The sequence below is a fragment of the Pongo abelii genome, chromosome 5, assembly GCF_028885655.2.
Source record: "Pongo abelii isolate AG06213 chromosome 5, NHGRI_mPonAbe1-v2.0_pri, whole genome shotgun sequence".
Classification (NCBI taxonomy): Eukaryota; Metazoa; Chordata; class Mammalia; order Primates; family Hominidae; genus Pongo; species Pongo abelii.
In genome coordinates, this window is record NC_071990.2 from 44472951 (window position 1) to 44494442 (window position 21492).

General features: G+C 54.8%; 1 protein-coding gene across 9 annotated transcripts; it reads left to right on the plus strand.

Moving 5' to 3' along the window:
- Window positions 1-39: 39 nt before the first annotated feature.
- On the plus strand, window positions 40-14752 carry SLC29A1 (solute carrier family 29 member 1 (Augustine blood group)). 9 transcript variants are annotated; one of them, XM_024248013.3, is made up of 14 exons: window positions 240-467; window positions 2272-2371; window positions 7875-7954; window positions 10000-10081; window positions 10199-10401; window positions 10517-10656; window positions 10957-11091; window positions 11178-11275; window positions 11421-11499; window positions 11975-12072; window positions 12604-12712; window positions 12949-13034; window positions 13412-13611; window positions 14023-14748. In XM_024248013.3, exons 1-14 carry the CDS (start codon window positions 382-384, stop codon window positions 14132-14134), a joined length of 1608 nt encoding a protein of 535 aa, XP_024103781.1. In that variant the 5' UTR covers window positions 240-381; the 3' UTR covers window positions 14135-14748.
- The last annotated feature ends 6740 nt before the right edge of the window (window positions 14753-21492 follow it).

Here is a 21492-nt window from a genome sequence, read left to right on the forward strand (position 1 = left end):
GCCGTCCCTCCCCACTACCCCATCGGCTTCCTTCGGGAATCTTCAAAGCCAGTGTACGTGCTCCCAGGTCTCAGGGAGGCGACCCAGGGGGAGGGGCAGAGAGAAGGGAGTCCGAGCCCCTGGGCCCCTAACCGCGTCGCTTTCCGAAGTCTCGGGTGCCCAAAGGCGCCCGCCGCCAGTCCCAGACCCGAAGGGCCCCTCCCACTGAGTCGGCTCTGGTCTCCCCGCCCCTGAGCCGCGAGGACTGGACGCAGCCGGCTGCGGAGCTCTGGGCGGGCGCTGGGGTCGCCTGTTGCAGCCTCTCTTCCGCCCGGCGGCCCACACCGGTCAGGCCCGGCGCGGGCTGCGCTCTCCAGCCGTGGCTATGGCCCCAGCCCCGAGATGAGGAGGGAGAGAACTAGGGGCCCGCAGGCCTGGGAATTTCCGTCCCCCGCCAAATCCGGATGCTCACTCCAAAGTCTCAGCAGGTGCGCGGGGCGGGGCCGGGGGGCCTGGCGGGGTGGGGTGGGGGCGAGGTCTGCGCCGTTCTCACGCTGCCGGGCGGGACAGGGGGCCAGTAGGGGGACCTGCTGGGCTACAGTGTCTTAGGGGAGTCAGAATCTTTGGTTTCTGGATGCGGGGCCACTTTTCTGGGCCTTCGAAGGCCATTATTAGATGACTGCCTCCCCAAACTCCCCAGCCATTTACAGTTGCCCCAGGAACATAGGGTAGGGGGAAGAGGTCTCGAAAATTAGACTAGAAGACCAGCCCAGACCTAGCTGAACAAAGAATTTAGTCTTCTCGAACCCCGAGCCAGTACCCACCCTGTGAACACACCTGTCTTTACTTTAAAAATCTTGATGTTTTATTCATCATGGAGTCTTTTAAAAAAAAAAACAAAAACCGAGTCTCGCTCTGTTGCTCAGGCTGGAGGGCAGTGGTGCGATCACAGCTTACTGCAGCCTCGACCTCATGGACTCAAGCCATCCTCCCAGCCATCCTCCCACCTCAGCCTCCCAAAATGCCAGGACCACAAGCATGCATCAACATGCTCAGCTAATTTTTTTTTTTTTTTTTTTTTTTTTTTTTTTTTTTTAAAGAGATAGAGTCTCCCTGTGTTGCCCAGGCTGGTCTTGAACTCCTAAGCTCAAGTGATTCTTCTACCTTGGCCTCTCAAAGTGCTGGGATGACAGATGTGAGCCACTGCACTTGGCATCATGGAGTCTTGATTTGTAGACATTGCATTAAAACTTATTTTGGTAAGGGCTGGGTGCGGTGGCTCACGCCTGTCATCCCAGTACTTTGGGAGGCCAAGGCGGGCGGATCACAAGGTCAGGAGTTCGAGACCAGCCTGACCAACGTGGTGAAACCCCATCTCTACTAAAAAAAAAAAAAATACAAAAATTAGCTGGGCGTGGTGGCACGTGCCTGTAATCCCAGCTACTCAGGAGGCTAAGGCAGGAGACTCGCTTGAACCCAGGAGGTGGAGGTTGCAGTGAGCACGCCACTGCACTCCAGCCTGGGTGACAGAGTGAGACTCCATCTCAAAGAAAAAAAAAACGACTTATTTTGATTACATTAAAATGTATCTTTTTTTGTTTGTTTGTTTGTTTTTTCAGACAAGGTCTTGCTCTGTTGCCCAGGCTGGAGTGCAATGGCAGGATGATGGCTCACTGCAGCCTCCACCTCCCGGGCTCTAGTGAACCTCCCACCTCAGCCTCTGGAGTAGCTGGAACCACAGGCTCGAGCCACCATGCCTGGATAATTTATTTTAATTTTTTTTGTAGAGATGGGGTCTCACTATGTTGCCCAGGCTAGTCTTGAACTCCTGGGCTCAAGTGATCCTCCCACCTCGGCCTCCAAAAGTGCTGAGATTTCAGGCATGAGCCACCACTCCTGGCCTAAAATTTATCTTAATGAGTTTTTTGGCTCCCCCTTACATTTTACACCCCTGGCAAGTGCCTCACTGGCCTCTCCCTAGTCCCAGCCCTGTCACAAGGCCGTGGAGATACAAACACAACAGAACACAGACAGTCATGAGACATGTGCTGGTTACCAACCCCCAGGCCAAGCAAACACACTTCCAGCAAACACACATGACTTGTTGGTGACAGCTGAGAGGACACACGCCTGGGGAGAGAGAGGGCTGTGTGTGAGGTGGTGAGGCATGCCTGGGGCCTGCCAAGTTGGGGAGGGAGTCTGGGGCAAGCCATGGTCCCATATAGGGTGGTGAATAAGGTGTAGAGTAGAGGTGCAGCAGGACCAACCCTTCCCACCCCACCCCTTCGACAGGGACCTGAGGGAGCTCAGGGAGGGAGAGAGGCCAGAAGACCAGGCAGACACTGAACAGAGCTGGCAAGGCCTGGCTAGAAAAACTCCAGGCAAGGCCTGTGTAAGTTGGGGCTCCCCAGGCTGTCCAGCAGGGGGCCCTGGCACCCAGCAACCTCCTCTGCTTGGCTAGGGGCCCAGCAGGATGGATGCCAGATGGACTTCTCTCCAACAATAACAGCCCTGGCTGTTGCCATCCGCCGAGCTGGCAGGCCCCCAGTGCGGGTGGGGAGAGGAACCAGCTTTTCCCAGTCTGGCCTGAGACCCTCACCACTTCCCTCCAGTTTTCTTCCACCTCCAGCCCCCTTTGTACACAACTGCAGCCACTGGCCACCAGCCTTGCCATGCCTGGCAGATCTTCTGACCACTAGCCCTGCCACCCCCACAGACCCAGAGACCAGGAAAGGAGGGTGGGGAGCGAGGAAGGGGGCCAAGGCAGAGGGGAGAGGAGGGCTACGAGAGGAAGAGAGAGAGACTGGACAAACATGAGGGCAGGAATTAGGGGGCTGTGGACAGACATGAAGCCACTCTCAAGTCATGGGGCTGTGCCTAGAAAAATACCACCCAAACCCATCTTCCTGCCCTCTGGTTAGGGCTGGCGGGGCTGTGGGGGATGGGGGGGTGGGGAGGGTTGGGAAGGAATATGTGTGTCATCTCTGTGGGGCATGGAAACAGAAGGCTGGGGACACCCATTCTGGAGTAGCTTGGGGAGAGCCACTGACCCTAATTAGAAAAGCCACCTCTCTCCTTAGGGCCCTGTCTGTTTCTCTGGGGACAGGGTAGGACTACCTTATCCCTATGATGTGAGGTACTGCCAATTGTTAATCAGTGTCTGTGGCTTCTCTAGGGGACAAGCCCTTCGGGTCAGTGGGCATGGGGTGGGCAGCGTGGGTTGGATTTTCTCTTAGGACCTTTCCAGCCTTAGGATCATCCTCTAGCACTGAGTGCTGCTGGAAGGGCAGGGAGTGCCCCCCACCCCACCCCATTTATTGCCCGACCAAAGAGAGGGCCTCCCTCCCCCTCCCCTGAAGGGACTTGGTGGACCACCCCTCAGCACGCCCACACCTTCCTCCTTAGCTAGTGGAGGACGTGCTTAGCAAGGCTTCCGCCTCTCAGGACGGCTGGGACAATAGGATTCACTCAGGATGTAAGGGTGTTCCTGGCTTTTTCTCTTCCCATTCCCACCTGTGCCTCAGTTTTCCAAAGTGCTGGATTTAGAAAGGGTGAATTATGAGGGAGCTGGAGGGCTTTGCCCCGTCCCCCTCCGCGCGCACACACAAGCACAGGCAGAGGCACACACCCCTTCCAAGTCAAAATTGTGGGTGGTGTGGTGTTTGCGCGTCTGTGGCTGGGACTGGATGTGTCAGGGATGGGAAAACCCATCATGCTGGTCACAGAAAATGGGAGGTGCGGACAGAAGCAGTTTTGAAAGGAAAGAAGAGGAAGGGGACTGAAAGAAAGAAGGGGCATTGAAAGGGAGGGCGCTGGGAGGAAAAAGGTGCAGTGTGGAGGAAGCGCGGCGTGGGCAGGGCTTGGGAAGAGATAACGGAATATCTGAGGTGGAGTGGGCCGTGGGCGTCGGGGCCGGTCTGAGTAGCGGGTGTGTAAATGGAACAGTCCCGAGATGGATTTTATGGGAGTCTGCGCAGGTCCTTAATGTGTGGCTGTACCCTCCAGCCCCATGTACCCCACACGATGGACAGCCTTGGTGTGGCAGGGCCCAAAGAGGTCCTATCTACCGAAATAACACGACCAGGCGGCCCTGGGGGCGCAGGGGCTCGGGATGGGAGTGGCGGAGCGCGCAAAGTCGCCGCGGGGTGGCAGGGGTGGGCCGGTGGCGGGGCCGCGGGCGTGGGGGAGGTGGCAGTGGGCGTAGGGCGGGGCGGGCTCAGCGGAGGGCGGGTTTGAATGTGCCCCGGCGGGAGCGGGAAGCTGCAGGGAGAGCGCGCGGATCTCAGCGCGGGAGCAGTGCTTCTGCGGCAGGTGCTGCCCGGGGCCGGGGACTGGGGACTGCCAGGGCGGAAGACGCCGCTGCCCGCCTGCCACGGAGGGCAGGGAGGCCGCGCCTGACGGCTCCGCAGCCCGGAGAAGGGACGCCGGGTGGGGCCCCAGTGCGGAGCGTGCGGAGCCGCGCAGCACGTGGCGCGCACGGGCCAGGGAGCCGGAGGACCCTGCGGGGACCGGGACCCGAGCTGGGCTGGGCGGCCTGGCTCCCGGGCCTAAAACAGGCTGCGGTCACGTTGACCTCCCCAAGGGGCAGGCGAGTGGACGGGTGATCCCGATCACTCTGGTCGGTATCAGGGAGGGGCCGTGCCGCTAACTGCGCTAGCGGAGGGGTATGCGGATGGGGATGGAGGCTCGCGAGCGGAGGTGCAGGGCTATCTCTTTAACTCCGGTCTTTTACTGGCTAAACTCGTATCCCTGGCGTCTCCTTCCTGCGCACGTCCTCATTTACTGATTTACTGTGAGGGTATATGAGAGGGCGAAGACACACAGTCCTCGGCTTTGCTTACCAGGAGAGAGCAGTGGTAGGTCAAGGCTGGCTCCAACCCTGCCCTCACACCTCTAGGGGTCTCTCACCAGCCCTGTGGTAGTCCCTTTGCCTACTCCTCTCGGTGGCCTCCAGACCCTCCAACTTTCCTCCTGCTTGTGTAAGCTCCCCATGCCAGGATGTGTGTGATGGGGCGGGGCTGAGGTGCCTGACACTCAAGTCAGGCTGGGAATGATCTTGGTCTCCACCTCATTTTTCCCTTTAGTTGAATCAGAGTTCCCCCCACCTCCCAGTCTACAGGGCTAGTTGAGAAGCAGCTTTTATACCTCTCTCCATTCCAAAAGGAGCTTGAACATTTAATATGGATTCTAGCTCCTCCACTCACCAGCTCTGTGACTTCAGGCAAGTGACTCAACCCCTCTGAACCTCAGCTGGCCCCATCTATTCAGTGCTAGTACTAGCTTATGGGTGGTTGTGAAGAAAAAACAAGAGATCTGCAGGTAGTGGCTGGCCCCATGTGAGATCCTGGGAGTGGAGAATTGCAGGAGAGGTGTTGGGAGTCTGGAGGCAGGGATGTACTCAATTTGGTGGCTGCTTTCAGGGGCCCACCTCAGCAGGCCAAGGCATAGTTGAAGGGACACCAGATGCTCTGAGCTGGTATCAGATCCCTGTTTGCCGCTGGGCAAAGGCAGACAAGAGCAAAACACGAAGGCTGGCCAGCTGAATGTTAGGATATGGGCAGGAGGAGAGGGCTGGAGTTGAATTGTGCCCAAGACTGGTATGGGGACTCCTGAGAACACAGAGAGCAGGGGTGTAGCAGGGGGACAGGGAAGAAATAAATACTTCTTCTCTAAGCCTAAGCCAGTTTTACCCAGGAGAACAGGAGCTATTCTCCCCACCCCAGGCCCCTATCTGCTTTGAAGCTACACCTGCTCTTAACTGTCAGGAATCTTGCCTGTGGGGTGGAGTACAGGGTATGCGGGTATGAAATAAGAACCTAGAGGAAGAGTCCCTACTACTTAATAGAAAACCTGAGACCTAGGCAGGCTCGGTGGCTCATGCCTGTAATCCCAGCACTTTGGGAAGCCAAGGTGGGTGGATCACCTGAGGTTGGGAGTTCGAAACCAGCCTGGTCAACATGGTGAAACCCCGTCTCTACTAAAAATACAGAAAGCCGGGGGTGGTGGCAGGAGTCTGTATTCCCAGCTACTTGGGAGGCTGAGGCAGGAGAATCACTTGAACCTGGGAGGCAGAATTTGCAGTGAGCCGAGATCATGCCATTGCACCTCAGCCTGGGCAACAGGAGCAAAAACTCCGTCTCAAAAAAAAAAAAAAGAAAAAACCTGAGACCTGAGGGTTTCCCCCACCCCCACCCCAGTAATGCCCTCTTGCCTTCATCTCTCTAGAAAATGTAAATATGATTAGTCACCCCCTGGTGCCTAGGACAGTGCCTGGCTAGCATGCAGAGGTCCTCAGTAAATATTTGTCGAAGGCGTGATTGGAGGAATCCTTCTGCCTCCATCTGGAGGTGTGGGGCTGAAGGGGTGAGGATGACCTCTGAGAGCTTGGAGTTTCCCTGGGGAGGGTTGAGAGGAACTACAGGGAGGTTGGAGAGCCCATGGAAGGTCTCATGGTGCCCAGCTGCTTCTGTTTGTCGAGTGGGGCCAGAAGCAATGCTGCACCTGCGAGAGCTCCCCTGCTGAGACTCCCTGTTCTCTTATCTCCCGAGCGACTAGGGGTGGCTTTTTATCTCCTGGGTGTGCTTCTGCTTCTTTGCTTGCAAGGCTTCTCAGAATGGGGCCCCATGAAGCCTGAGAGACTCTCTCCTGATACGCCCTGTGCCACCTTTTTCATTCTGGATGCGCACCCAGGAGCCTGTGGACAAGGCCCGCTGCCTGAGTCTGAACTAGGAGCACCTTGTAGGGACTACCCAGGCTTGCTCTGCTCTGACCCTTCTGCTGGCCAGTCTGGGCACCTGGTGAGTGCCCAGAAAGGGAGAGAGGGGAAGCTGTCCTTTCACCCCAAACAGCAAGGCCTGGGCCCAGCTAGGCCTGAGTGTGGGGGATGTGTCAGTGCACATCTGCCTGGCTTCCCATGCCATCCAATGGGAAAGCTGTTTAATCTGCTGGTGCCAGGGGGTCTCCCCCTACACAAATGGGGAGCAGGAGAGGGACGCTGAGGGAGAAGGATAGGAGCTTTGGGATCCACCCCTCCAATCTTCTTTTCAAGGTCACTCTTAGAAAGGGGAAGCGGACAGGAGCCTGTGACTGAGAGAGGAACTAAGGGAGGGCTAGGTGACCCTGGGGTTGGGAGGGGGGGAGGGAGAAGGGCGGTGCCCCCACATCCATTATGAAATATTTTCCTGGAAAACCGGCCAGCAACTAGGAAGCCCCTGGGCAGTGGCTGGAAAGAAAGGTTAAGGTGTCAACAGCAGAGAGGCTGGAATCTGGGGTGCCTCCAGGAGAGGACAGCCCCACTCTAGCCATGAATCCAGGGGCTCCCCAGGGAGGGTGGAGAGACCAGACTTGCGGAGAGGGGCCTGAGGAGCTTCTCGTTTGGCCTCAGTCATCATCGATGTTGTCGCAGCTGCTGCAGATCTGCCTGTTCTGTGTCTTTCCTCCTCCTCCCCCGACCTCTTTGCTGTGTCTCCTCCATTTGTCTCCCTCCTTCCCTTGTCATCACTGTCCCTGACCCCTCTCGTCCTCTTGCCTGCCTTCTTTGACTGTCTTTCCCTCCCTCCCATCATCTTTCCTCCTCCTTCCCTCCTGCTCTCCACCCTCCTGTTTCCCAGCTTATAAACTGCTTCGGCTGCTGGATAAAAATAGCGGTGGCAGCGGCCAGGCCGGGAGCCAGGTAGAGTCTGAGCAGGCAGGGGGGCCGCGCGGGACTGGCCTGCTGGGCCAGGGGGCTGGGTGGGGGTCAAGTTGAGTGGTCCTGAGGGGCAGGGTACAGAGGGAGTCTTACTGGACTCCTCGACTGGCCTGTTCTGTCAGCCCTGCCGCCTCTCCCCCTAAGAGCCTGAGGAGGCCTGTGGCAGGGCCAAGACAGGGCCTTACACTGTTCCTGCCCCCAGCAGGCCCCTGAGGGAGGGAGCTGTCAGCCAGGGAAAACCGAGAACACCATCACCATGACAACCAGTCACCAGCCTCAGGACAGGTAAGGGGTAAGGGGTAAGGGGCTGGGCTGTGGATCCAGGGAATGGGTTTTCAGGGAGCTGGGTGCGGTGTCCTTTGGAATTGCCACTGCTGGCTGGCCTTCCAGCCAGGTAGCTATGAGTCAGGTCTGCATCAGGGGCGGGGACCCCCTGTGCCTTGGCTGGGTGCTGGCTGGGGTGTCTGCGGGAAGGGCAGGGTGCGTGGGCAGCAGTCCTTCCCTGGCCTGTCTGTGTTTCCACTGTTGCTCTCCAGCCAGTTAGCGGCTTCCGGCTCCTCCCGCCACCGCTGTGGGGAGATACTTGGCTGCACCCCTCCTTCCAATGCACATCTGGCAGAACTGCCCTGGGGCCTCTGCCTTAGATGACCTGGCCCACCCTGGTTCTTGATCTGATCTTCCTCTCAATTCCCCGCCTCTGGAGCCTGTGAACTCCCAATCAAGTTAGACTTGCATTTATGACTGTGAATATATATTTTGGAAGAAGAGGCTGTAGCTTAATTTAATTTCTCAAAGGGATCTGGGACCCAAGAAGGCTGAGGAAGTGATCCCTGAGATCCAAAGCTCCTTCAAAGCGTCAGGCTCTGTCCTTCCCTCCAACTCAGGCCCCAGAAACCCATCACGTCTGCCCTACCCACCCCATCTCCCTCCTGTACCAAAGGCTATGAAACTAGGCCACTTGTGCCTGTGGGGGCTTTGAGCATGTAGCTTAATCTCTCTGGGACTGTTTTTCCACCTGTAAAATAGAGCTAAAAGTATCTACTTCCCGGGAAGTGGATCTAGAAGTAAGGGACTTTAAGGAGGCATGGCAGTAAGTCCAGGCCCCAGGGTGCTTCCCTGCCTCCTGTGCTCCATTCCCAGGCTGCCTGCCCATTCTGTCCCCACCTCTGCTCTCCTGTGGGCAGTTCCCTGAAGGCCTCTCCGGCTCCATTTGCCTTATTGCACAGCTCAGTCATTTCCCAGCGCCCCCCCCGCCGCCCTGATCCTCTGTCCTATGTGACTTTGGGAGTTTTTCCTTCCGCTGTGGGCCTCTGAACCAAGCCTTTAGCTTCTCCAAGGGAAGCGTGTATGTGAGGGGGTTGGGGGGCTGCAGTTGCATTCACTCAGACCTGCTCACGTGGTGCGCTCACCACGCCATCCCTGTGTGAGGCCTGCCAGTGGTCCAGGCTCCTGCACTCTGGCCAGGCCTGTCTTCTCACTGCCTTGGGCTTTATCCCTGCCATCTCTGAAGAGAGCTGGTGTTGGCTCTGGGGAGGGTGTGCAAACCCAACTGGAGATCTACATGGGCCGGGTTGGGGTTACTCAGCTTTCAGGCAAGGCCTATCTGGGAGAAGTTGGCGTGACCCGGAAGGGCCTTGAGGTATAGGGCTTGGGGCATTGCCCTGGCCAAAAGTGGGCAGCCCTTATTTACACCCTGAGGCCCAGATGACCTCCGGTGGCCCCATACCTCCTGGCCTGCCCTGTGGTATGAACTACAAAGTTCTGTTTGGCCAGGAAGAAAACAGCTCTAAGGCCCTCTCTTCACAGCGGCCCTGAGGCACCCTGCCTGCCTGCCCCTGTAGGTCCAGAATAGTATGGGAGTTTCTCAACTTCAGAATCCTCTCTGGGGAGCAACACAGTCCCTGACCAGACAGCATAATTACTTCCAGCCTGCCTGGTGGGGGTGGAAGACACTTGCTGCTTGCTTTCTCACTCATCCACCCACCCCCTGCCCTTCGGCAGGATTTCCAAAACCATCTCCGGATGTGTGGGTCACACTGGTTCCCAGCCTGCAGAGTCCCCTGAGCCTTCCAGGGCTGATAACCATGGTCCTGTCAGCCATGCCATTCAGTCCTATGACCCTGACCCCATCCCCACCCCGAATTCCAACGAGCCATGTACCCTTTTCTCCCCCCACACCATAAGAGGACACATGCAAATGGACACAAACACAGACGCCCTGTGCCCTGGGACCTAGAGAGACTGACGATGGACAGGGGCTTCCCTGGGGCGCATCGTGGAGTGGGGCAGGATGGTGCGTCACTTGGCCCCTCTTTCCTCCTCCATTGCAGATACAAAGCTGTCTGGCTTATCTTCTTCATGCTGGGTCTGGGAACGCTGCTCCCATGGAATTTTTTCATGACGGCCACTCAGGTGAGGCTGGAGGGACTGGGCTCCATGGGGCAGTGCCCACTGTGCCTGCAGGATCTGACTCTGTGCTGGTAGGCACAGGGAGAGAGATTTCAACACTCCTCTCTGCAACCCCTGCAGTATTTCACAAACCGCCTGGACATGTCCCAGAATGTGTCCTTGGTCACTGCTGAACTGAGCAAGGACGCCCAGGCGTCAGCCGCCCCTGCAGCACCCTTGCCTGAGCGGAACCCTCTCAGTGCCATCTTCAACAATGTCATGACCCTATGTGCCATGCTGCCCCTGCTGTTATTCACCTACCTCAACTCCTTCCTGCATCAGAGGTGAGTGCCCACCCCCTCCCCAGCCCCCAGCCTGACCCTCACTGTGTCCTGCACCCCCTTGGCTGAGCCCCAGCTTTGCCCACTTGTCTCTGCCACCCTTGGCCTCTCCCGGCAGGATCCCCCAGTCCGTACGGATCCTGGGCAGCCTGGTGGCCATCCTGCTGGTGTTTCTGATCACTGCCATCCTGGTGAAGGTGCAGCTGGATGCTCTGCCCTTCTTTGTCATCACCATGATCAAGATCGTGCTCATTAATTGTAAGCTGGGCCAGGAGGGGGCCTGTGGGAGGAGGCGTGCCCAACTACCCCCACTCTTTTTTCAGACCCACTGTTAGCCAGAGAGAAGCCCAGCCTCCGCCTGGAGGGAGTGGATGCTGTGAGCAGTTGGGATTCAGAGGCCTGAGTGGGCCTGGACCAGGGCTGGGAGGGGGCAGAGAGAAGGGCAGCTCAGCCTCAAGGTTCACCGAGAGTAAAGTAGGAATGACAGGGACCTGTCTTCTTGGGCACCCCCAACGGCCAGCCCTAGCTCCCCTGCTCATGCCCACCCTGTTTCCCCAGCATTTGGTGCCATCCTGCAGGGCAGCCTGTTTGGTCTGGCTGGCCTTCTGCCTGCCAGCTACACGGCCCCCATCATGAGTGGCCAGGGCCTAGCAGGCTTCTTTGCCTCCGTGGCCATGATCTGCGCTATTGCCAGTAAGTCCGGCTGTCTACCGGCCCTGTGCCCTGGTGTGGTGGGGAGAGGGGATGGGGCTTGTTTCTGATCACTGACACCACCCCAGGTGGCTCGGAGCTATCAGAAAGTGCCTTCGGCTACTTTATCACAGCCTGTGCTGTTATTATTTTGACCATCATCTGTTACCTGGGCCTGCCCCGCCTGGTGAGTAAATGGAGGGAGCTGGGGTTTGGGGTATAGGGGTCTGGGGTTCCAGACCACGGGTGTTCTGAGGACAAAATCTGGAGGAGGCTGGGATTCTGGAGATTCTGCCTCTGAATCCACCTCCCCCGTCTCCCTTACTTGATAGGAATTCTACCGCTACTACCAGCAGCTCAAGCTCGAAGGACCCGGGGAGCAGGAGACCAAGTTGGACCTCATTACCAAAGGTCCGAAGAGCCTGAGGAAGCTGGGGTGGAGGATGGTATACCAGGCGGGGGATAGCATGAGCAAAGAGAACAAAGATGAGTGCACTGTGTTAGCTAGCAGCCCCGAGCCAGAGGAGGACTGAAGGACTAGAGTGGGGAGAGGGGGACAAGAGGAAATAAGGGCCGGCAATGATAAAATGGGGGCAGATCCTAGATGACCTTGAATGCCTGAGGTGTTTGGACTAAAGGCAGTGGGAAGCAATTTCAGATTCTTGAGTGAGGAATAACATGGCCTGAGGCTCCTGGGAGAGGCCAGGCCCCCCGGGACTTGAGCTGTAGGGATTTGGAGGCGAGGTCTGGGTTAGGGTTAGAGTACGGCTGGGACTGGTTAAGGAGGCGTCTACTTTCAAGTAATCCCAGCCATTCTGGGGAATGTTTATGTTGTCTTCTGTTGCTCTGTCCTCCCCACAACTTGGAGATTTCTTCCCCCCCGCAGGAGAGGAGCCAAGAGCAGGCAAAGAGGAGTCCGGAGTTTCAGTCTCCAACTCTCAGCCCACCAACGAAAGCCACTCTATCAAAGCCATCCTGAAAAATGTACTAGGGGAGGTTATCCTACCTTCCACCCCTTGTCCTCTTTCTCTCCTCCTTTTGCTCCCTGCCCCTGCCACCCATCTCCTCCCTTTCTGACCTGAGAGTGGTCACTCCTGGATTCTTTTGTGTGTGTGTGCGTGCATGCTGGGGGTGGGGATTCGTGGTTCCTTTTTTTTTTTTTTGAGACAGAGTTTCACTCTTGTTGCCCAGGCTGGAGTGCAATGGTGCAATCTCCACTCGCTGCAACCTCCATCTCCCGGGTTCAAGTGATTCTCCTGCCTCAGCCTCCCAAGTAGCTGAGACTACAGGCATATGCCACCATGCCCAGCTAATTTTTTGTATTTAGTAGAGACGGGGTTTCACCAGGTCAAACTGGTCTCAAACTCCTGACCTCAGGGGATCCACCCACCTTGGCCTCCCAAAGTGCTGAGATTACAGGCATGAGCCACCGCGCCTGGCCTCGATTCGTGATTCTTTAATGCACGGCCACCATGAAGACACAGGCACTTGGGTGACTCTACCCCTTCTATCTAGATCTCAGTCCTGGCTTTCTCTGTCTGCTTCATCTTCACTATCACCATTGGGATGTTTCCAGCCGTGACTGTTGAGGTCAAGTCAAGCATCGCAGGCAGCAGCACCTGGGGTGAGGATGCCATAGCTTCCCAGGATGGGAACAGACAGGATCTTGAGTTGGGCTGGAAGTGGGGAAGACAGGGAGCCTGGGTCACCTTCTCCCTGTTTCCTGGGTCCATTTGCCCTTCCCTGGGCTGGAAGCATCTTCTCCATTTTACTTTTGGGGAAGCTGAGGCCCAGTGAAGGTTAGGCTTGCTATACCTGCCTCTGTGAGCCTGATAACCACCCGTTCATCTCCTCTTCCAGAACGTTACTTCATTCCTGTGTCCTGTTTCTTGACTTTCAATATCTTTGACTGGTTGGGCCGGAGCCTCACAGCTGTATTTATGTGGGTAAGTGGAGGAAGAGGGCCCCAGGCCCCTGTGGGAAGTAAGAGTCCAGCCTGGATCCAGAGAGGGAACCCAAGAAAGTATGGTAGTAAGGGGACCATTTGTTTTAAAGTCGAGGCATAATTTATGTATAGTTAAGTACAAGTCTTAAGTGTACAACTTAATGAATATATATATATATACATACCTGCCCAGATTGAGATGTAGAATATTTCCAGCACTCAGAAGGCTCCACCATGCCCCTTTCAAGAGTAACCCCCTAAGGAGAACCAGGCTTTGAGGTTTCAGTTCAGGTCCTGAGGGGCCCCAGATGGATCCCTGGGGGCCTGGCTGTGCCCTGGGGTGGCGGCCTGGGCTGAGGCCCTGCCTGGTGCCCACAGCCTGGGAAGGACAGCCGCTGGCTGCCAAGCCTGGTGCTGGCCCGGCTGGTGTTTGTGCCACTGCTGCTGCTGTGCAACATCAAGCCCCGCCGCTACCTGACTGTGGTCTTCGAGCACGATGCCTGGTTCATCTTCTTCATGGCCGCCTTTGCCTTCTCCAACGGCTACCTCGCCAGCCTCTGCATGTGCTTTGGGCCCAAGTGAGTAGGGCTGGCAGGGAATTTGGTGGCATCAGACAGGATCTAGAGTTCCAGTGGGGGACACTCAGTAGAGGGAGGGCAAAAGGAGAGTCCCTGCTCCCAGAGCTGAGAGGAGAGATGGCTCAGGAGGGGCTCCTAGGCTGAGGGGATAGTGACTGTAGTGGAGGGGGGTGTCCAGGCTTACTTGGGTGGAGGTGGAGACGGGCTCGCAGGAAGGAGTGAAAGACAACCCCACCACACACATTCCCTCAAGGATGAGAAGCCAGGTTGGGGTTAGGCAGCTAGGATGGGTTGATCAGCAGAATGAGGTTCGACAGTCAAGTTGCCCCACCCCACCCCTCCTTCCACCCAGAGGCTCTGGGCTGGGGTACAGCCATTCTGAGGTAGCCTTGCCCTTCCTTCTCCACTTAGGAAAGTGAAGCCGGCTGAGGCAGAGACCGCAGGAGCCATCATGGCCTTCTTCCTGTGTCTGGGTCTGGCACTGGGGGCTGTTTTCTCCTTCCTGTTTCGGGCAATTGTGTGACAAAGGATGGACAGAAGGACTGCCTGCCTCCCTCCCTGTCTGCCTCCTGCCCCTTCCTTCTGCCAGGGGTGATCCTGAGTGGTCTGGCGGTTTTTTCTTCTAACTGACTTCTGCTTTCCACGGCGTGTGCTGGGTCCGGATCTCCAGGCCCTGGGGAGGGAGCCTTTGGACGGACAGTGGGGACATTGTGGGCTTGGGGCTCAGAGTCGAGGGACGGGGTGTAGCCTCGGCATCTGCTTGAGTTTCTCCACTCTTGGCTCTGACTGATCCCTGCTTGTGCAGGCCAGTGGAGGCTCCTGGGCTTGGAGAACACGTGTGTCTCTGTGTATGTGTCTGTGTGTCTGTGTCCGTGTCTGTCAGACTGTCTGCCTGTCCCAGGGTGGCTAGGAGCTGGGTCTGACCGTTGTATGGTTTGACCTGATATACCCCATTCTCCCCTGTGCCTCCTCCTCTATGTTCTCTCCATGTCCCCCTCCCAGCTCCCCATGCCCAGTTCCTACCCATCATGCACCCTGTACAGTTGCCACGTTACTGCCTTTTTAAAAAATATATTTGACAGAAACCAGGTGCCTTCAGAGGCTCTCTGATTTAAATAAACCTTTCTTGTTTTTTTCTCCATGGCTCCCTGTGTCCTCCAGCCGTGGCTTCATGCCCTGGAGTGGGTAGAGGGCTGGCAGCCTGAGTCTGGGAGATGAGCATGACCCAGCTGGGCCCTGGCCAGGACTGGACCGGGGTCCAAGGGGGAGGAGGGGGGAGTAGGCCTCTTGGCCTCAGAGGGGCTGCAGTGCCCCCTGCTGGGGCCACAGGGGAGGGACAGGCCTGGAACCAGAACACCAAGACTGTTAGCCAAGGCAGAAAGAACGGGTTTTTCTTTGCTGCTTCATTCTTTCTTTCGTAGGACGGAGAGGATGGAGATAGCTCCCCATCTTTCCTTTGTCTTCACTGCCAGCCCCTCCACTCTGTCCCCAGCCCCAGCAATGAACTCTACAAAACTGGCCAGCTCCTGGCCGCACTCCCACACCACCAGGCAGGAAGAGGCCGAGGCCTGAGGGTTCTCCCCTACCTGGCACCCAGCCCTGACACCAAAGCTTAACCTGCCAGACTTTCTGGGGAACAAGGGACCTGTGTGTCTGCACAGTGAAACCAACCCTTCTCTTCTCAACACAAACTCTGGCCTAGGGAGGGGTAGGTTGATATGGAACTATGAGAGTGTCTCAGTGGAGAGGGCCCTACCACTGGGACCCCCATCTCAAGAATGACCTGACTGGAAGTGAGACCAGAGCTCTGGCCACAGTGCAGCACCCCTGCAATCTGCACTCCCTACCCTCCCACAAGTCTCAGACTCCTCCCAGAAAGCAGAAGACATTCCTGAATTCTCAGCGCAGGCTGCTCACTCAGCCCTGGCCAGCAGATGGCTACAGAGTTGGCACCTTTGTCAGCGCTTCCTTTCTCACTGGAGTTTAATTTAATTGAGAACTTCAGGCCTCATTAAGGGCTGTTAGCGCATTTTTAAGGCTCTTTGATGAGCTCTGAAGCCCTAATGGGGTAGCTAAGTATACCAGGGCACTGGGAACTAAAGTTCATATGCTATTAATCATTTGTCAGACCAGAGTATTTATCTGCGGTGCTGGAAAACAAGGTATTCCTTTTGGATCAGGCTCAAAAGCTGAGGGGTTCCCTGAGTATCCTTCCCCCAGTCTGCAGTACTGTTTGGCAGTGAGTCAAGCTGAACATACAAACCTGAGCTCTTTCTCGTCCTCAGTCCTCCCGTTGTACCCAACCCCAAAGAACCCTATTGGTTTCCTTCCTCAGCACGAGCAGTGCCTCAGGATTCTGTATTTCTTCCTGAGATTGCTTTACCACCTCCTGCCTGGCCCACTGGGACTTCCAGGTCTCTTCCAGTCCATCCCACACATGGCCACAAGAATAATCTGAAAGCGAATCTAGCAGGTGTTGCTTGCTCGCTGCAGCATGCACCTGTGTCCTGAGTGTTTTCTGATCCTCCACCACCAACAGCCAGTTTGTGCAATTTCTTTGCACCTCAGAGCTTTCATAATTTTGTGACTTTTCTATCATGTTCTTATCTTACTCCAGCTACCACACGGTCATGTTTTTGAGGTTAAGGTGTACTTTTTACTCCTGTTTTGGCTTTTCAAGCTATGTCATACCTGCCTCCCAGAGGTACTTGGAAAATGTTGGCTTGACAGCACGTGCCTATCCCAAAGCGGAATTCATCTCCATAGTTTTCACATGCCCCACTCCAGCCGTGTGGTAGCATGCCTTGCTTGTGACCCTGGGGTAGAGATGGGGATGTTAAGTAGGTTCCTCTCAACCCCAGCACTGCTTTGAGAGGAAAAACTATTAAGGATACAGTTCCTTTCTCCCTTCCTGTACTTAAATTGATGTTGAAGGAAATTACTAGAATATTTTCTCCCCAAAATTTTAAAACACAAATGCTAAAAAATGTCAGTCTCTTCATTCTCCTGACCTCAGTGTTTTCACAGGTAAACCTGGAAGGGGTGAGGAGGTTAGGAAAAGCAGCTCCTAGGTCTGCTGCCCACCCAGCTGCAGGGATGGCTCCCGACCCCAAGGGGGCGCTCGCAGGCCCCTGCCCTTTGGGGAGCAGGGGCCTCCTCTGGGTCCTCCACTTTCCTGCTAGCACCTTGCTGCCTGTAAGGTAGAGAGGGCTGAGCATGAAAATCCTCCAGGTATCCCTGGCTGCCCTCACTTGCTGCTGGTCATCACCTTCCATGTCACATTTCTGCTCAAAACAGTCAATATTCAGCTGCTGTCCCTGGAGTGGCTGCCATTGCAACACAGGAATGTCCCTCTTGTTTAATCTTTTATGATGAAATGTTGGGGCTTTAAACAGTTGAAAAGCTAAGAGCCGTAGTAAATCAGCCATCCTGGAAAATAGAAATGAAGCCTCAGGTATAATCTATGAGTCAGAATGTATCTGTATATCTATTTGAGATGAATATGGAAAGACCATGGTGGAGGCAATGTAAAGCCAGGGCTGGGAGAGCATGTGACACGAGAACCCCAATTAGTTTTTTTTTTTTTTTTTTTTTTTTTGGCGGTTGGGGGCGGGATGGAGTTTTCGCTCTTGTTGCTCAGACTGGAGAGCAATGGCACGATCTCAGCTCACCGCAACCTCCGCCTCCTGGGTTCAAGCAAGTCTCCTGCCTCAGCCTCCCAAGTAGCTGGGATTACAGGCATGCGTGACCATGCCCAGCTAATTTTGTATTTTTAGTAGAGATGGGGTTTTACCATGTTGGTCAGGCTTGTCTCAAACTGCCGATCTCAGGTGATCCTCCTGCCTTGGCCTCCGAAAGTGCTGGGATTACAGGCGTGAGCCATCGTGCCTGGCCAAAGTTTTTTTTTTTTTTTTGAGATGGAGTATTGCTCTGTCATCCAGGCTGGAGTGCAGTGGCGTGATCTTGGCCCCACCAAGATCTACTGCAGCCTCCACCTCCTGAGTAGCTGGGATTACAGACGTGCACCACCACGCCTGGCTATTTTTTGTATTTTTAGTAGAGATGGGGTTTCACCATATTGGCCAGGCTGGTCTCGAACTCCTGACCTCATGATCCACCCGCCTCTGCCTCCCAAAGTGCTGGGATTACAGACATGACCGCGCCTGGCCTCCAATTAAAGTTTAACTAGAGTTAAACTATGACAGTGATTCAAAATGGATGTAAACAGAAAAATGCAGTCACCTTAAGGAAATAGGCCTGTTTGTCCAGCAAGCCCTGCCTGGAAGCCAAGTCTTCACACACAGGAAGAATGGCAGTCCCCAGGTCAGCCAGCAGATCTGACTCAGAGGCCAGGTTGACAGTGTCCCCCAAACCCTTGGGGACCAACTGTTTCCTGGGGCAGGTTGGCACTGAGGGTGGAAATGCGCAGAGCCCAACTCCCTCTGGCCCCAACCTCATCAATGGTCCTATGTCCGGGCTGGACCCCTCCAGCCCATCTCGGTATGACTTGGCTTCCTGTGTAGATGCTCTCAGGGAGAGGACGTGCCCCCTCGGAGCCCTCTGCAGCCTTGGCAGTCCTGGTGCTCGCTAGAAGTTAGCAAGCTGGCATTCTGGCAACAGACTGCAGGGTGACCGCTAAATGTGAGTCAGCAGGGCCCCACGAAGGCCTCTGTCCTCTCTCCTGGACTTGCCCCGTACCAGCTGTGATCCCAGATTAGTCACTCCTCCCCTAGGCCCCGCCTCCTCGTCCTTACAAGGGGATGACATACGTGTTGACTTGAGGAAATTAAGTGCGGGAGAGCATGGATGCAGGAGGTGAGGTCCCCAGAGCTACGTGGCGCCATCAGTTACCAGGATAAGCCTCAGGATGGCCCTCCCCGCACCCCACGTTCCCCCACCTAGCCTATTCCAGGCTCCTTCCCACCTGCGTTCATTCCCCTCCCCCGCATCTCCAGTCCCCGGAAGCTTCGAGACCCAAGCCTCATTTCCCCTACTCCAGATATTTCCAGGGTGAGGCACCACGCGGGTCCCTAAGCCCCGCGGACAGCCGAGAACAGTGGGGCTGGGGGGCAGCGAGAGGTGCGACGGGGACCAGGCCCCTGCCCCATCCCGCCGCGAGGAGCGGAGCGGGTGACGTCACCCGGCCCGCGCGCCCCCTGGCGGGCGTCCGGCCCCACTGCTCTGCGCTTCTGCGTCCTGGCGGGTGGGTGACCAGACTGCGTGTCAGACAGACCCACGCCACTGCCCCGTGTCCGGATGACCTTGAGCCAAGCTCGTTCCGTCGCGGCGCCACTCATCTGTAAGGCAGGGATAGTCACACTTGCCCTGACGACCGCGTGGGTCGTGAAACTTGTTATTCACTGAGATAGTGAATAACAACGCTACTTGGTCCAGCCACCCCTGTACTCACTGTCTTACATGGCCTTATCTGATTTCCCAATGACCCTGTAAAGTGATGACTATTGCTATGCTCATTTTACTCCTGAAAATTGAATCTGAAAGGTTAAAGGATCGAAAAACATTCTGTAAGCTGCAAAGCACTAGGTAAATATAATTATATTTCTCTCTCTTCTCGCTCTCCCTCCGCTCCCTGTGAGAGTTCCCAGTCAGTGAAGAGAATGGAAAAATACAAGGCATCATGTGGTGTGGCACCATAATGCAAATGTGGTCCACCTTCCTCCCCTATTTTGGACACAACTCTTGTCTTCTCTTTTCACATCCTCGGGGATCCCAAGCCTCCTGGGACATTGACCTCTCATGTAATCTTGCCCAGGTGAAACCAGCAAAGTCCTTCCTGATGTCTAACCTCAGCCCCTCCTGGGTTTGATCTCCTCTCCACCCAGCAGCACTATCACAGTCCCCCCATTCCATCATCTGGGTGGGGTGGAAGTGAGGCCAGTGAATGGCCCAGAAATCCAGCCCATTGAAACCTGCATGCTGAAAAGGAATGACTTCATCCTGGGACAGGCCAGGTGGCAGGCAAAACAGTTAAGTAGATCAGGGTTGTTTGTGGTGCCACCTGCCCCCTGCACTTTCCACTGGCTATAATCTGCTCTGGGATGAACTGATTTGGGGTTAAGTTTTACCTTCTTAGTCAAAAGGGGCCTGGAACACTGAACAATGCCCAAGAGAAAAAGGGATGCCTGGTGGGCATGATGACAGAAGGAGGACAGACATTTTGGACTAGGCTGACAATGGTAGCAAGGTAGGACTTAGTCATACCACTTAGGCCACTGATAAATCCTTAAAAAGGTGAGACATAGTCATGTGTATATTAATAGAGCAGTTACTAAATGTCTGATTTACAATTCAGGAGTGTCTTAGACCACAATTTCTGGCCCTTTTCTCACTGCACTCCCTTAAGTGATTTTTGTCCTTGCACATGACTTCAGCCATCAGCATGATGCGTAGATCTAAGACTGCAACCCAGGCCTCTCCTACATACCCCTCTGCCAACTAGATTTCTTTCCTTGGTGCCCTACAACATGCTTAAGGCAGATCTCCAACCTAGAGTGGTCCTCCATCCCTGCTTTCCCCCTAAGACCCTACGTTCTAGCATTCTTCCTCAGACAAGGCTTATACTCCTCCTCTTCCCCACCCCTGACTGGTCTCTCTGCCTTCAGCCTCTCTCTTCTCCAAGCTATGTCCTGTGCAGCCTTCAAGTAGGTTATATTTTTCTTGAAAAAAGGGCTGCACTCCAGCCTGGGTGACAGAGTGAGACACTGTCTCAAAAAAAGAGAGAGAAAAAAAAGTCTCAAATACAAAAGCATGCAAGTAGTTTTTTGTGTGTTTGTTTTGAACAACACAATTAACAGGTTTGATTTAATAGATTTAACCTGGCTGGGCACAGTGGCTCTTGCCTGTAATCCCAGCACTTTGGGAGGCCGAGGCGGACAGATCACCTGAGGTCAGGAGTTTGAGACCAGCCTGACCAACATGGAGAAACCCCGTCTCTACCAAAAATACAAAATTAGTCGGGCGTGGTGGTGCATGCCTGTAATCCCAGCTACTTGGGAGGATGAGGCAGGAGAATCACTTGAACCCGGGAGGTGGAGGTTGCGGTGAGCCGAGATTGCGCCATTGCACTCCAGCCTGGGCAACTAGAGTGAAACTCTTGTCTCGAAAAAAAAAAAAAAAATTAACCTAACAACTAGTTTTTTTTTTTTTTTTTTCTCAAGCACATATGGAGCATTTAGAGATATTAACCACCTTCTAAAGTTACAAACGAAGTCTCAAATACAGGCCCGGCACAGTGGCTCATGCCTGTCATCATAGCACTTTGGGAGGCTGACGCTGGCAGATCACTTGAGCCCAGGCATTTGAGACCAGTCTGGGTAACATGGCAAAACCCCATCTCTACAAAAAAATATTTAAAAATCAGCCAGGCCTAGTGGCACATGCCTGTAGTTCCAGCTACTTGGGAGGCTGAGGTGGGAGGATCACTTGAGCCCAGGAGGTTGAGGCTGCAGTGGGCCATCAGCATGCCACTGCACTCCAGCCTGGGCAACAGAGTGAGACTCTGTCTCAAAAAAAAGAGAAAAAAAAGTCTCAAATACAAAAGAGCCAGTAACATACACACCACATTGTATGTCTACAACATAATTAAAGGGTATATAAAAAATAATTGAAAATGTAAAACACTTTTAAATTGGTCAAAGAAGATACCATAAGAAATCAGAAAATCCTTAAAATTGAATTGTAATAAAAATATTGAATATTATTTGAAATTTGTAATATATGGAAATTTGTGGAATATAGCAAACATAGTACATAAGGAGAAATTTGTAGCCTTAAATCTTTATGTTGGAAAAACAGAAAGGCTGAAATTAATGTGTTAAGTACTAAAGTTAAGAAAATAGAACAATAACAACAGAACTAGGC

Bases quoted from the DNA above. Each gene is read 5' to 3' on its own strand.
- SLC29A1 (XM_024248013.3), top strand. From the start codon at position 382: ATGAGGAGGGAGAGAACTAGGGGCCCGCAGGCCTGGGAATTTCCGTCC. The intron at 11,500-11,974 runs GTCCGAAGAGCC...TCCCCCCCGCAG, and splicing joins GTTGGACCTCATTACCAAAG to GAGAGGAGCCAAGAGCAGGC. The intron at 12,073-12,603 runs GTACTAGGGGAG...CCTTCTATCTAG, and splicing joins TCAAAGCCATCCTGAAAAAT to ATCTCAGTCCTGGCTTTCTC.